Source organism: Lampetra planeri, chromosome 21 (genome assembly GCF_965212315.1).
Source record: "Lampetra planeri chromosome 21, kcLamPlan1.2.h2, whole genome shotgun sequence".
Classification (NCBI taxonomy): Eukaryota; Metazoa; Chordata; class Hyperoartia; order Petromyzontiformes; family Petromyzontidae; genus Lampetra; species Lampetra planeri.
The window spans coordinates 9264236-9277400 of NC_136127.1; the positions used below are offsets into that span (position 1 = coordinate 9264236).

At 44.8% G+C, this 13165-nt stretch overlaps 1 protein-coding gene across 1 annotated transcript in view; it reads left to right on the forward strand.

Moving 5' to 3' along the window:
• Positions 1-13165, forward strand: part of TTN (titin) — a 340888-nt gene that overhangs the window by 89787 nt on the left and 237936 nt on the right. Inside the window, exons 60-79 of the mRNA XM_078603948.1 lie at positions 163-441; positions 718-1005; positions 1188-1475; positions 2052-2339; positions 2653-2940; positions 3186-3473; positions 3883-4161; positions 4297-4575; positions 4711-4989; positions 5410-5697; positions 6126-6413; positions 6564-6851; positions 6993-7280; positions 7412-7699; positions 8223-8501; positions 8689-8967; positions 9175-9450; positions 10033-10320; positions 11180-11467; positions 12489-12779. Coding sequence (XP_078460074.1) covers positions 163-441; positions 718-1005; positions 1188-1475; positions 2052-2339; positions 2653-2940; positions 3186-3473; positions 3883-4161; positions 4297-4575; positions 4711-4989; positions 5410-5697; positions 6126-6413; positions 6564-6851; positions 6993-7280; positions 7412-7699; positions 8223-8501; positions 8689-8967; positions 9175-9450; positions 10033-10320; positions 11180-11467; positions 12489-12779 — 5697 coding nt within the window. The remainder of the gene's footprint in view (positions 1-162; positions 442-717; positions 1006-1187; positions 1476-2051; positions 2340-2652; positions 2941-3185; positions 3474-3882; positions 4162-4296; positions 4576-4710; positions 4990-5409; positions 5698-6125; positions 6414-6563; positions 6852-6992; positions 7281-7411; positions 7700-8222; positions 8502-8688; positions 8968-9174; positions 9451-10032; positions 10321-11179; positions 11468-12488; positions 12780-13165) is intronic.

Genomic DNA, 13165 nt, shown 5'->3' on the forward strand with positions numbered 1-13165 from the left:
TAACTTGGCCAGTGAGATAAACAGGCTCATTTAAAAAGGCAATTTGTCGTCGGCTTCAAGAATGTGTATCTGTCTCTGAGGGTGTTGAAGAATTAGGGGGGGGGGGGAGAGCAAAGCAGTACTTTGGAAGAGTATTTGTAATGGATGTGTCAATTGTTTTAGAACCTCCAAACTTCATCAAGGGTCTGGAGCCCACGGAAATTGTAGTGGGCAGCACAGTTCATCTGGAGTGCCAAGTGGCTGGGACGCCGCAGATTAGGGTGTCTTGGTACAAAGGCAGCCAGAAGCTTAAGTCAGGTGACAAGTGCAAGATGGCGTTCAAGAACAACCTCGCCACGCTGGAGCTGAGGAGCCTCACAAAAGCTGACACTGGAGACTATTCGTGCAAGGCGGAAAACGACTTTGGGAGTGCAACTTCACTTGCGTCTCTGTCCGTCTCAGGTGAACTGTAAACTGTGCATGCCAGGTGGAAACAATAACATTGTACGACCGCAGTTGTACAATCGTTTTGTTTTCATTCTTCTTCGTCCTTCCTTCCTTTCTTTCTTACTTTCTTTACACGGGTCTCTTCTTGCTTGGTTTCATCGCATTTTAACAGCATTAAAAGTTGTCACAATATTTCTTAAGACTGTGACAATAGCTTGCGCTTCGTTGTTCTTCATCATCCTTGCCGCACTGTTGTCAGCAGCACATGCCAAATGACCGATTATCTTTCAGAACGCAAAAACCCTCCGTATTTCACGAGGAAGTTGAAAGACTGGCAAGCTGTCGAGGGCACATCGGCGACGTTTGACTGCCGCGTCACGGGAACCCCTCCGTTCTCTTTCATCTGGTACAAGCATGGGGTGGAGATTAGCAGCGGTGAAGACTATGTGATATCCGCTGAGGAAAACGTGGCAACTTTAGACATTCATAACGTCAAGCTGACTCATGCTGGAGAATACACCTGCAGGGTTTTCAATGACGTAGACAGTGCCTCTTGCAGCGCCAAACTGGAAGCAAAAGGTTCGTTTATTTCCTGAAGGGTTTTTTAAAAATCAAAATTGCTTTTATAATAAAACATTATTCTAAAGTAAAATTACACAAATGACTTTGCAATTTTAATGCATTTCAGCACACAGCGCAAAATTACAATCATATTACCTTACGGCCATGGATAATTAACAACGGTACGTGTTATTCCTTAGACAAGAAAGTGCCACCATCGTTTGAAAAGAAGCCCGACCCAGTTGAAGTTACCGCAGGCGAGTCGTTCGAGCTGGAGTGCCTCATCGCCGGCTCCCGTCCGATCAGAATCTCATGGCTCAAAAACAACAGGGAGATCAGGTCGGTGGGAAATTACAAATTGTTCTTCTATGACAACGCCGCTCGCCTCACCGTCCTGAAGGCGGGCAAAGAGGACAGCGGTGCGTACGTTTGCAAGGCCGTCAACGAAGTCGGAAGTGACACGTGCAGTGCCCAAGCGACCGTGAAAGGTATCATCGCAACATTTTTTGCCATGCGCCTCAACCAATTTAATACCTTGCCATAGTATAATAACACTGGTCAACACACTTTTTCCGGCATAAGGTATTCCAACGGTTTTAAGGTAATTTTGGGGTGATGATTCCAAATCCTGGCATCAGTCTTTGTCTATCAAATCAGGTTTTTGAGATATCAAATATTGCATTTTCAATAAAAACTGCAGAAGAAAAATATTAAATAAATGTGGATATCTACATAAAATGATATTATAAACACACTATCCTAAAAATACAGCACCGTATTTTAACACTAAAGCAGTCACTGACTCGCAACAACTTGCAATCATAAGTGACAGAGTTAATTTCTGGTAAAATCAATAAAGATGGGGTATGGCGAGAGCATAAAATGAGATGTGATAGAGCAAATCTGAGATTAGATTTGGAATCAGCACCCTGAAATTAGTCTAAAACAGCTGCAAAAGTCCAGGCCAGAAAAAAAAATTTTTTGTTGTTGACCAGTGTAATATAACAAACATTTTAGCTGAAGGTTCAATTATTTTACACGACTGTTGTTTTTTCCCTCCCCAGAGCAAAAGCTTCCACCGTCCTTTACGAGAAAGTTAGTCGATATCCAGGCAGTCGAAGGGTCCACCACCAAGCTGGATTGCCGGATAGCCGGCACACCGCCCTTTGACGTGACCTGGTTCCACAATGGCTTGGCGATTTCTGCCGGGGAAACCTTCTCCACGTCCTTTGAGGACAACGTCGTGTGCCTCGAATTGTCCAACATCACCGTGGCTGATGCTGGCGAATACAAATGCACAGTCTCAAATGCCGTGGCCAGTGTCAGCAACCAAGCCAAAGTTACCGTGAAAGGTGCGTTCAAGAAAATGTTGAAGCGCCTTTAGGAATGACGTCATCTTTAAAAAAAAGTTTGTCCATTAAGCTAGTTTTCTTTCAATCGATGGACCATGTCACAGATTGAACGGAAACGTTTGTAATAACCGGGTCTATGAAAGAGAAATCGCAATATGGAAGTAAACTATGCAATACAATTTTACAATCGTACATAATTCGTATCGTAGTACTTTTTTAACCTTAAGAGATCCGCAGTAAATTTATATTCTGAATGAGTGCAGAATGAGGTGGATGTGACAATGACGGTGTCTCTTGTGATGTTCACATGTAGAACGTAGATTGCCACCGTCGTTTGACCAGAAGCTGCAGCCACAGGAGGTGACCGCAGGAGATCACACCGAACTTGAGTGCCACGTCATGGGCTCTTTGCCGATAAAGATTTCCTGGTTCAAAGACGGCAGGGAGATCAGGTCGGGAGGGATCTACAAAATATCTTTCGCCGACAGCAGGGCTCGGCTGGCAATTTTATCAGCAGAGAAAACCTACTCGGGTGTTTATTCCTGTAAAGCCTCCAACGATGCTGGGAGCGACAGTACCAACGCCCAGGTCATAGTGAAAGGTATAATTTTAAATTCCATTATATCTATGGAGCATTCACACATTTACTAATTTCACGCGTATTTGAAAAGTGATTTAAAAAATTAAGTTAATAAAAATCCAGGGGCAGCGGTTTAGTTTGCCGGGTGCTCTGAATCTAGATTAATTTAAAACTTCAGATTTATATATGTATATTTTAAATCCAGATTAATTAAAAATTATTACATAATTAGACATGATCGGAGATTTATTCATTTTTTTGCGCAGATCACGCAGTTCCGCCGACGTTCGTTCGGCGACTGAAGGAGACCGATGGCATACTGAATGCCCCCGTCTCACTGGAGTGCAAAATTTCCGGCACGATGCCCATATCGGTATCCTGGTACAAAGAACAAGAGGAGCTCTTCGATAGCCAAAAGTACAAACTCACAACCAGCGACCACACTGTCAACCTGGAGATTCTTGAGCTGGGGATTGCCGACGGTGGGAACTACACCTGCAAACTGAACAACGTTGCTGGAAAAGAGTCCTGTTCAGCAGTCCTCAGGGTGGTCGGTCAGTATCGCACGGTGTGATCAGACAAATACATATATATGTTGGATCAGTCGTAAAGCTGATTCATACTATATATATACTCATGTATTTGTGTTCACATTTCCTTTAAGCTTAAGACGTGCTTGTACAAGGGTGTCCATAATAACCGTCCGGTTTAAATTGTGGCGCTTAAGTGAAGAATTCGAATCCACATTAGCCTCGATGCTCGTGAACACCGGGGACTTGCCATCTTATGATAATGCCACAACATCGGACGATACATTCATGGACACCGTGTACAATGAACGACACCTTGCTTGCTTGCTTTCTTAATCTCGTGAAGCTATTCTCGAGAAGGAGGCGCCACTTTTGTCCGGCGTACGCACGAGTGCCAATTGTCGTGCAACCCGTTGTTTATCGACCATCGTAGAGCCACCGGGATTCTCCAAGACGCTGGAATACCAAGAGGTGCTCCTCGGCGAGTACGTTCGCTTCCAGAGCGTCGTCACGGGAACGGAGCCGCTCGCCGTCAAGTGGTTCGCTGACAGCAAGGAGCTCAAGCCCACCGACAATTGCTCCATCAGTTTCCGGGGTAACAGGGCGCTGCTCGAGCTGAGCCAAGTGGACTCCGCGTCGGCCGGCGAGTTCACGTGCCAGGTGGCCAACGCCGCCGGGATAGAAACGTGCTCGGCCAAGCTCTTTGTAAAAGGTGCGCGCAGAGAAGAAAATTCACGACGGCTTGCCACAAACACAATATTTAAATACATTTTTTTTTTGTATAAAACAGAACGTAAATCGAAAACGTGGATTTAATACATGTTACCAATATTTTTTTTATTTTCAGAACCGGCTAAGTTCAAAAAGAGAATAAGAGACATAAACCCCAAGGCTGGAGAACCTGCGGTCTTTTACTGTGCTTTCTTGGGCACGCCTGAAATCACCGTCATGTGGTTTAAGGACAACGCCGCCATTGAAACGAGCAACAAGTATAGGATCATGAAAACGGCTAGCACTTGCACCCTGGAGGTTCTCTCCGGAGAGAAACGAGACGCAGGATCGTACACGTGCAAAATCTTGAATCAGTACGGCCACGATGAATGCGTTGCCACGTTGTCTGTCCTGGGTTAGTATTATTTTTTTTTACCTTATTTTAAAATTGAGTGTGAGCTTTAATTTTATATATTTTTAATAAATGTAGATGTTATCTTTCAGCGGCGGGAGATTTTTCTTTAATGTGTCTTCGTTATTCTTCTTCTAGAACCGCCTTATTTCGTGACGAAACTGGGACAAGTGGAGGCCGTGTTTGGAGGATCGGTTCGTTTAGAGTGTGAAGTTGCTGGCACGCCAGTGATTAAAACTTCGTGGTTTAAGGACGATGTCCTCATAACGTCTGGCTTAAACCGCAAACCGGTGCAAAAGCTTAATCTAGCCATTCTGGAACTCAGAAACGTGCAGTATTCAGAGTCTGGTGAATACGTATGCAAAGCGGAAAATGACATTGGAAGTGCAACATCTGTTGCCATGCTGACAGTGACAGGTGATGGCATCTTTTTCTTTTGTATATTGAACAAGTGTAGAATATCAATAATAATTATAAGAGTGTTTACATTCATTGATAGACCGATACAGGAAATGTTATTTCCACTGCATGGCTCTATTTTAAGCTCTCTTTAGACACTTTATGATTTTAATACCAGATAGAACAAAAACACAAAGCCATTAGTAATGTGCACAGTTTTCCATTAGTTACGGTAATATTTTCCATGGCATGCTATTCATGGCCTACTCTAACTGATTTCTTGCATGAGTTATTAAAAAATATATATAGCTATTGGTCTATCATTACTATACACATATATATATTTTCGAAGAGTATTTCTTTAAGCTCAAAATCTGACAGTCGAGTTTTCTTCAATCCCGGAGGAGAATTTGTTGACCTGCGAACTATATCTTACAGAGAGGAAAAATCCCCCCGTGTTCACGAGGAAGCTGAAAGACGTGCAGGGTGTAGAAGGAGGGGCGGCAATGTTTGATTGCCGAGCAACTGGCACCCCGCCGTTTGCGGTGGCCTGGTTCAAGCACGGAAAGGAGATAACGCCCGGAGAGAAGTACAGGATGTCTTTCGAGGAAAATGTGGTTTTCCTCGAAATTTTAAACCTCGCCACAAACGACGAAGAGGAGTACTCGTGCACCGTGTCGAACGACGTAGGGAAGATCTCATGCGCGGCCAGCCTTGAAGTCAAAGGTTTGTCCTTGTGGACACCTTCACTCGTAAACATAAACATTTCATTTTACCCTTTTGATAAACGTTATTTTTTACCTAGTTTTTTTAATAATTAAAATACCTCCCATAGGCTGTATCCTTGGGTGCAATGATTTTGTTAAAGATGCCGGCTTGGCTTCTTGGCATTAGTTTGATTGCAAAGTGAACTGCAGCAAGTTGTTATTCACTACGGCGATTTTGATTGTTGTCCGAATAAGGTTAAATTGTCAATCAGGCTTTACTGCCAAGAACCGGCACTCCCCTGCTAATCTTGCCTCCTTTTGGAGCGACTTGAAACCGAAGTAAACAGTCTGATGGGCTAATGTTTGAGACAGTGGCAGGTGAAATGAAATCGGTTGACCTTTTTTTGCGTCGGGTTATTTTTTTTCTTTGTTCCTCCACTCTCCTAGAACGTAAAAACCCACCATCGTTCGACCAGCAACTGGCACCCGCGTCAGTAACGGCCGGTGAACCAGCCGACCTTGGGTGCCACGTGACAGGCTCGCCACCTTTCAAAATATCGTGGCTTAAAGACAATAAGGAAATCAGGCCCGGCACCAACTATAAGTTTTCCTTTGTCGACAATACTCCTCTCCTAACCATTCTGAAAACAGACAAGACAGACAGCGGTGTGTACGTGTGTAGAGCGGCGAACGAAGCGGGCTACGACACCTCTTGTGCTCCAGTCACTGTTAAAGGTATAAAAATAACAAACGGCAGAATTTTTTTTCTTCAATTTACATTTTTCCAACTACAGAAATATATACACGTACTTTTATAAACACATTTCTGTGTTGTTCGTCTATTTACCAAACTCGTCATGATTATTAAATTTGTTTTATTTTTAGAACGCAAAATCCCGCCGTTGTTCACCAAAAAGCTCAAAGACATTGAGATCACCGAAGAATTCATGGTCAAGCTGGAATGCTGTGTGCAAGGGTCACCTCCACTTTCCACCACGTGGTTGAAAAACAACGTCCCCTTGGCCAGTGGAGAAGACTTTGTCATCTCGTTCGTGGACAACGTTGCCACGCTGGAGATTCATGACGCTCGGCTGTCTGACAGCGCAGCGTACACCTGCAAGGCAGCCAACGAAGTCGGTAGCGTGAGCTGTAGCGCCAAACTAGAAGTCAAAGGTTCGTTGTGTAGCCATACTGTCACTTTCGGTGTTTATTCACCTGTGATATTAATCAGTTAATACATTCTTTACATGTAAGTGTACATTTTTTGTAAAAAAAAAAATCTCATTACTAAAATGTGTAATTACCTCTTTATAGAGCGCAGAGTGGCGCCGACCTTCGACCAGAAGCTGGAGAGCCTCAACGTGACGACAGGCGAGCGTGCCGAGCTTGAGTGCCACGTGACGGGCTCCGTGCCCATCAAGGTCACGTGGGCCAAGGACAACCGGGAGATCAGGGCCGCCGGCAATTACAGAATGATATTCATGGAAAACATAGCTCGCTTGACAATTCTCAAAGTAGGCAAGCTTGACAGCGGGATTTATACCTGTGCAGCGTCAAACGATGTCGGTAGCGATGTGACCAGCACGGAAATTACGGTGAAAGGTATTACACTTCAGCTTTTATTAGTGGAAACATCGGCGCAAACAGTTTTTCGTCTTCGCCGAATAAATTTACACAACGTGCACGCGTAACCGAGCTCGGCGACTCACCTGTTGCATTTTTCATTTGCGCAGACCAAGCTGTTCCTCCGAGCTTCGTGCGAAAGCTGAAGAAAACCGATGCCATCTTGCACTCGACAGCCCAGATGGACTGCAGGGTTGCTGGCACAGTGCCTATACTGGTCGCGTGGTTTAAGAACGATGTGGAAATTGTCGACGGCGACAAGTACAGGTGCCTCTTCGAGGAGAACACCGCGAGCTTGGAAATCCTGAAGGTCGACAAGTCCGATGACGGGAGCTACACCTGCACAGCGACGAATGTCGCGGGAAAAGATTCCTGCTCCACCACGCTGAGCATCATCGGTTCGTAGTAGCAAATGGTGACAAAACAAATGTGGGCAAATCCCCGTCAGTCATAAAGCTGAGGCGATTGCTTCAGATTTGTTCTCGCTATATTGCTCGACAGCCCTTTCTTCCCTCGAATCCAACTCGGGAGCCACCGTTTCCACGTCGCCTGCAGTTAACCATATTCACCTGTCGCGTGTCAAATGCTGCCATTGGCAAAAAAAACAAAGAACTCTATGTCTGACAAGCATCGTGTAAACAAAACCTTCATTGTGTATAACCCGTTTGCAATTCGATGTCCATACACTTGCCCTTATCCATCTTTCAGTAATATCAAATCAAATTACTCTAAATGTACGTCATATACATGTTTTCATGTCTGTTCCAAGTTACAAACGACCACAACTGTCCTCTAATACAACACTACTTAAAATCAGAGTCGTTTTTATTCCACACATTTTCATTCTCATTTGAACATTCTGAACTGTGAATGGTACATTTGTTACTAACTGCCTCAATCCCATTGTCTAATCATTTGCAGAACCCCCATCATTCCTAATGAAAATGGAGCCACAGGAGGTGCTATCGGGATCACGGGCCACGTTTCAGTGCGCTGTATCAGGAACAGAGCCACTCTTGGTCAAGTGGTACAAGGGCAACCAAGAACTCAGAACTGATATCAGCCACAGTATCAGCTTCCGAGATTCCGTTGCCTTATTAATCGTTGAGAAGGTTCAGCTTGCGTTTGCAGGCGAATACTCTTGTCAGGTTTCTAATTCGGCTGGAAAGACGTCTTGCTCAGCCAGCTTGTTTGTCAAAGGTGTGTACCAAAGCAAGTGAATGAATACCACGTTCATTTTGCATGAGGTTCATTCTCAACTGCGTTGTACCTACACTTACCGTGCGGCATGCAATTGCTTCTTCTTCTTGCACAGCAATTGCATGCTTGAAGTAGTGTTCTTTTTAAGTTGGCTCCCCTTGTGATTATCGACAAAACTTTCTCCCAGAACCCGCAAAGTTTTTCTCCAAGCCGTCGGACTTGGACGTCAAGGCAGGCGACTCGACAAGCTTCATCTGCAGCTTCGTCGGCACACCGAAAATCGCGGTCAACTGGTACAAGGAAGATAACCAGATTGTCGCAGGCCACAAGTTCCAAGTGACGACTGTGGAGGGGCAGTCCACCCTGGACATCCTCGCCACCGAAAATTCCGACAGCGGGAACTACACTTGCAAAATCCAGAATGACTCTGGACAGGATAATTGTACTGCTTTGTTGAAGGTTCTAGGTTAGTTGATTTACAGTGTTGCCGAATTGAAATGTTTGCATTGTCGCCGCTGTCTGTTTGAACATTGACAATGCAAAAAAAGCATTTTATATTCGTAACAATAACATGCTTTACTTTGCAATTTACTTTCTATCCTCAGATTACCTTCCTCCTCTGTATTGGTGTTTTGCGTTTTCACTAAACGCTGCGATACATTTTACTCCGTAGATCCTCCTTACTTTGTGAAATCCTTGGAGCCTCTGGAAGGCACCTTCGGAACCTCCGTGTACTTTGAGTGCCAAGTGGCCGGCGCCCCCGAGATCAGGGTCACGTGGTACAAGGGGAGTCAAAAGCTCTCCGGTGCCAAGTACAAGACCATGCTCCAGCACAACACTGCGGTGCTGGAGGTGAAGAACTTTGAGAAGACCGACGTTGGAACGTACTCCTGCGAGGCGGAGAACAGCCTCGGAAGTGCCAAAACGTCGGCTTCCCTCGCGGGAAAAGGTACACGCGCCGAACGGAGCACCGTGCCGCGCGATGGCTCTCCGATGTGGTTTCGGGTTGTAGATGTCCTCTCCGCGTGAAACGGACATCACTCCGGGCAGCACGCGGCACAAGCCGAAACACACATCGGAGAGCCTACTGCACAACCGCGAAAACCTTTACGTGAGGGATATTTTTTCCTGCTTCTCTAGATGCTGTAGACCTCCCATGTGAAACTGCTCTGTGGCTGTAATGGTATCCAACATATGCAGGATTTTGTGTCCTTGTTCAAAAATATTTACTTTTTTTGCAAATGGGGATATACCAACGATCACCAAACGTGCTTTTTTATATCCTTTAGTGTTACTCCTCATATGCACACTTTTTACGGATTCACATGGCTTTGATAGAACCATGGTATATACATTTTAGCATGTGGTTGTACTCCATGGACTTTTAAGAGATAGAGTGTGCATTTTTTGACTCGAAGAGTTTGAGGTGTGCAGGACTTGAAAATCTTGATTTCCAAGGAGGGGGGAAAAAACTAAAATATTTGTATCCAGTTGAATAACATGTTTTTAATCAAACAAACGTTTGTTACAGAACGCAAACACCCACCTAGTTTCTCAAGAAAGCTGAAGAATTTGCAGCAAGTCATCGGGGACTGCGCGAAATTCGACACTCGTGTTACAGGCACACCGCCATTCCAAGTCTCTTGGTTCCTCGGTGATTCCGAGTTGTCCTATAGCGATAAACACGTCATCTCCTTTGAGGACAACATTGCTTCTCTCAGCATTTATAGTCTGAAAGTATCAGATGCAGGGGAATACACCTGCAAGGTCACGAACGAGGATGGGTCCATCGCCTGCTCGGCAAAACTTGACGTGACAGGTTTGTGGCAGGGGGAGGTGCCGCTGGCTTTCCCGCTTCGCTCTTTTGCATTGGCTCAAAGGCAGAGAAATGTTTGCGGGACTTCAAATGAGATTTGGTTTGCATTCGTAAAAAATGAAATAATGCGACAGAATTAACCAATGCTCTTTGAATGTTCAAACATTTTTAATCAGGGCCAATGCTATGTCTCGTGGAATGCCTTCTTGCTTTTGGTTTGTCTTCGCTTCCACGGGAAAAATGCATGAGTGAGTAAATCATTTCTCCTCGATAATTTTTTTGGCGCATTATAAAAGTGGCTGCCTCAAGACATCACTGACTTTGAAGGTTCAAACATTTTTAATCAGCCCCGATGCTACGTTTCATTAAGTGCTTTCTTGCTTCAGTTTTTTTTGCTTCCACTGGAAGAATGCACGAGTGAGTATATCATTTGTCCTCAGTTTTATTTTTGTTGGCACATTGTAAAAGTGGCTTGCCTCAAGACATCACTGACTTGCCGGTCTCTGCTGAGAATGATTCTTGTCATTGAGAAACGTCGTCAAGACTTCAGCCGCATGTGTGGAATACATCCTCGCCAAGTGTAGAACGTTATCAAATTATAAAGTCTGCGTCGTGTTATTGCCTGACTAACCTATGCATGTCAGCTTTTGCTTATGTTAAGTACTTTATATATATGGATATTTACATCAGTTAACCTCATATTTTTCGCCTACAGTTCGTAAGCCGAAAATGTACAAGTACTACTCGAATACTTTACATTTGTAATACCAGTCTAGGCCATATATTGATACAATAGAGGTACAGAACACTTATCTGCTTTGCACTCATGATAATTTTGCTTGCACTCTATTCACCGACGCAGAGCGCAAAACGAAACCGACCTTCGACCAGAAGCTCGAGCCCGTGGAGGCCGTGGTGGGTGACCCGGCCGAACTGGAGTGCCACCTCACCGGCTCACTGCCCATCAAGATCTTCTGGATGAAGGACAAGAAGGACATCCGCCCTGGTCCCAACTGCAAGATGACCTTCTTTGACAACACACCTCACCTGACTTTCTACAAGCTGGACAAGAGCGACTCTGGGGAGTACACGTGCAAGGCGCTCAATGACATCGGAAGTGACGTGTGCAGCACGCAGCTGACGGCTAAAGGTGCGACACCCTTTTGTAATCCATTGTAAACTCGTGCCATATCCGATACCCGACGCTTCAAGATGAGAGCGAGGGTGGGTGACGTTGCTCAAACGGTACTGCGTTTTCATATTCTTAGAGTTTTTTTCGGTAAAGTCACGTAGGTAAAAAATTAAAATTAATAAAAGTAAAATAAAAATAAAATAAAAAAATAAAAATCACGACGTTTCGGAGGCGCAACACAAGCCTCCGTCTTCAGGTGGAACCGTCACAGCACGATAGCTGTATCAAGTGAGAGGTACTACGTTTGCCGATTATTGCGGAGGTTTTTGGTTCGATCCTAGCGACTGCCCGGGTAAATAGCGCACGTGTGTTCACCATAAGATACGCCCTTTTTTGCTTCACGTCAAAGATCTCATGACGTTATTTTTGTTGGAAAAAAACAACCTTATAGGCCATTTGTGCCATCTGTGCCATTTCTAAATTTTCCCAATTTGATAAATTACTTGTAAATTAATTGTGAAGCCATGGAGCAACATAGCATGCCCACTGGTAGACTAACCAGCAGGCCGGTCCTGCGTTCACCTTGTGCAGCACAGGGACAGCTGCTGCCAGAGAGTCCCCTGCCACAGGGCACCTATAGATGCAGTCCTTGAAATGCACGGTTTAAATATGAGGTGATGGTGATACATGATCGTATGCTGTATTTTATTAGGATGTAAAAAAAAAAAACTCCTGAGAAAGTAAAGACAAAGTTTATTTTTTATCGTTTTACATTTTCAAAACGGTATTAAATGTACTCTAGCTTTGGAATACAAATTTCCCTCATTAGATATGGCCAACAAACTACACGAGGCAACTGATCGTGAAGGCTCCAATTTAGCTTTCATAAAGCTGGTCTGACGCTTTAATGTAACAAAAAAACTTTCCACATCACAAAACAATCCCCCCCAACACGGGATTCTTTCTTGAGCTCGTTATACTTCCTTCCAATGCCTTTCTTCCTCTTTGAACTCCTGCACGCGCGACACCGCCATCGCAGAGCGCAAGGTAGCGCCGATGTTCACCAAGAAGCCGCTGGAAATAATGGACGAGGAGGAGGGCAAAGGCGTGAAGCTGGACTGCAGAGTGTCCGGCTCTCAGCCCATCGCCATCACCTGGACAAAGGACGACAAGGACCTCCACGCTCACCCGGGCCGCGAGCTCTCCTTCAAGAACAACGTTGCGCTTATGAGCCTTAAGAGCACCAAAGTGAGCGACAGCGGCCTCTACGTCTGCAAGGCGGAGAACGAGGCTGGCACTGCCACCTTCAAAGTGACTCTGAACATCAAAGGTTCGTTGTTGCCCGATCCTCGTGCTGGATTCTGGTTACAAATACAACGGCGGCGTCAGCAGCACGGAGCGTTGGGCTGAGCTTGCTTGTGAACACCGTCACACTTTAAATGCCACACTGCCTGTCACACTTTAAATGCAACTCGCACCATGGGCCAATTATGTTAATACATTATTCCTTATATATATATACGTTATTAATTTCAGCTCGACTGTATTCTCTGGATTATAATGTGCACTCCCCCCGCTATATATTACAGCAAAAGTTGGAGGTGTGTCTTATAATACAGTCGGTGTGTGTGTGTCTCTGATGAGATTTGCATAACTTTCTAGACACCGGTCACAAGTGTGGGATGTGTCTTACTTCACGAAGTGTCTTATAATTTG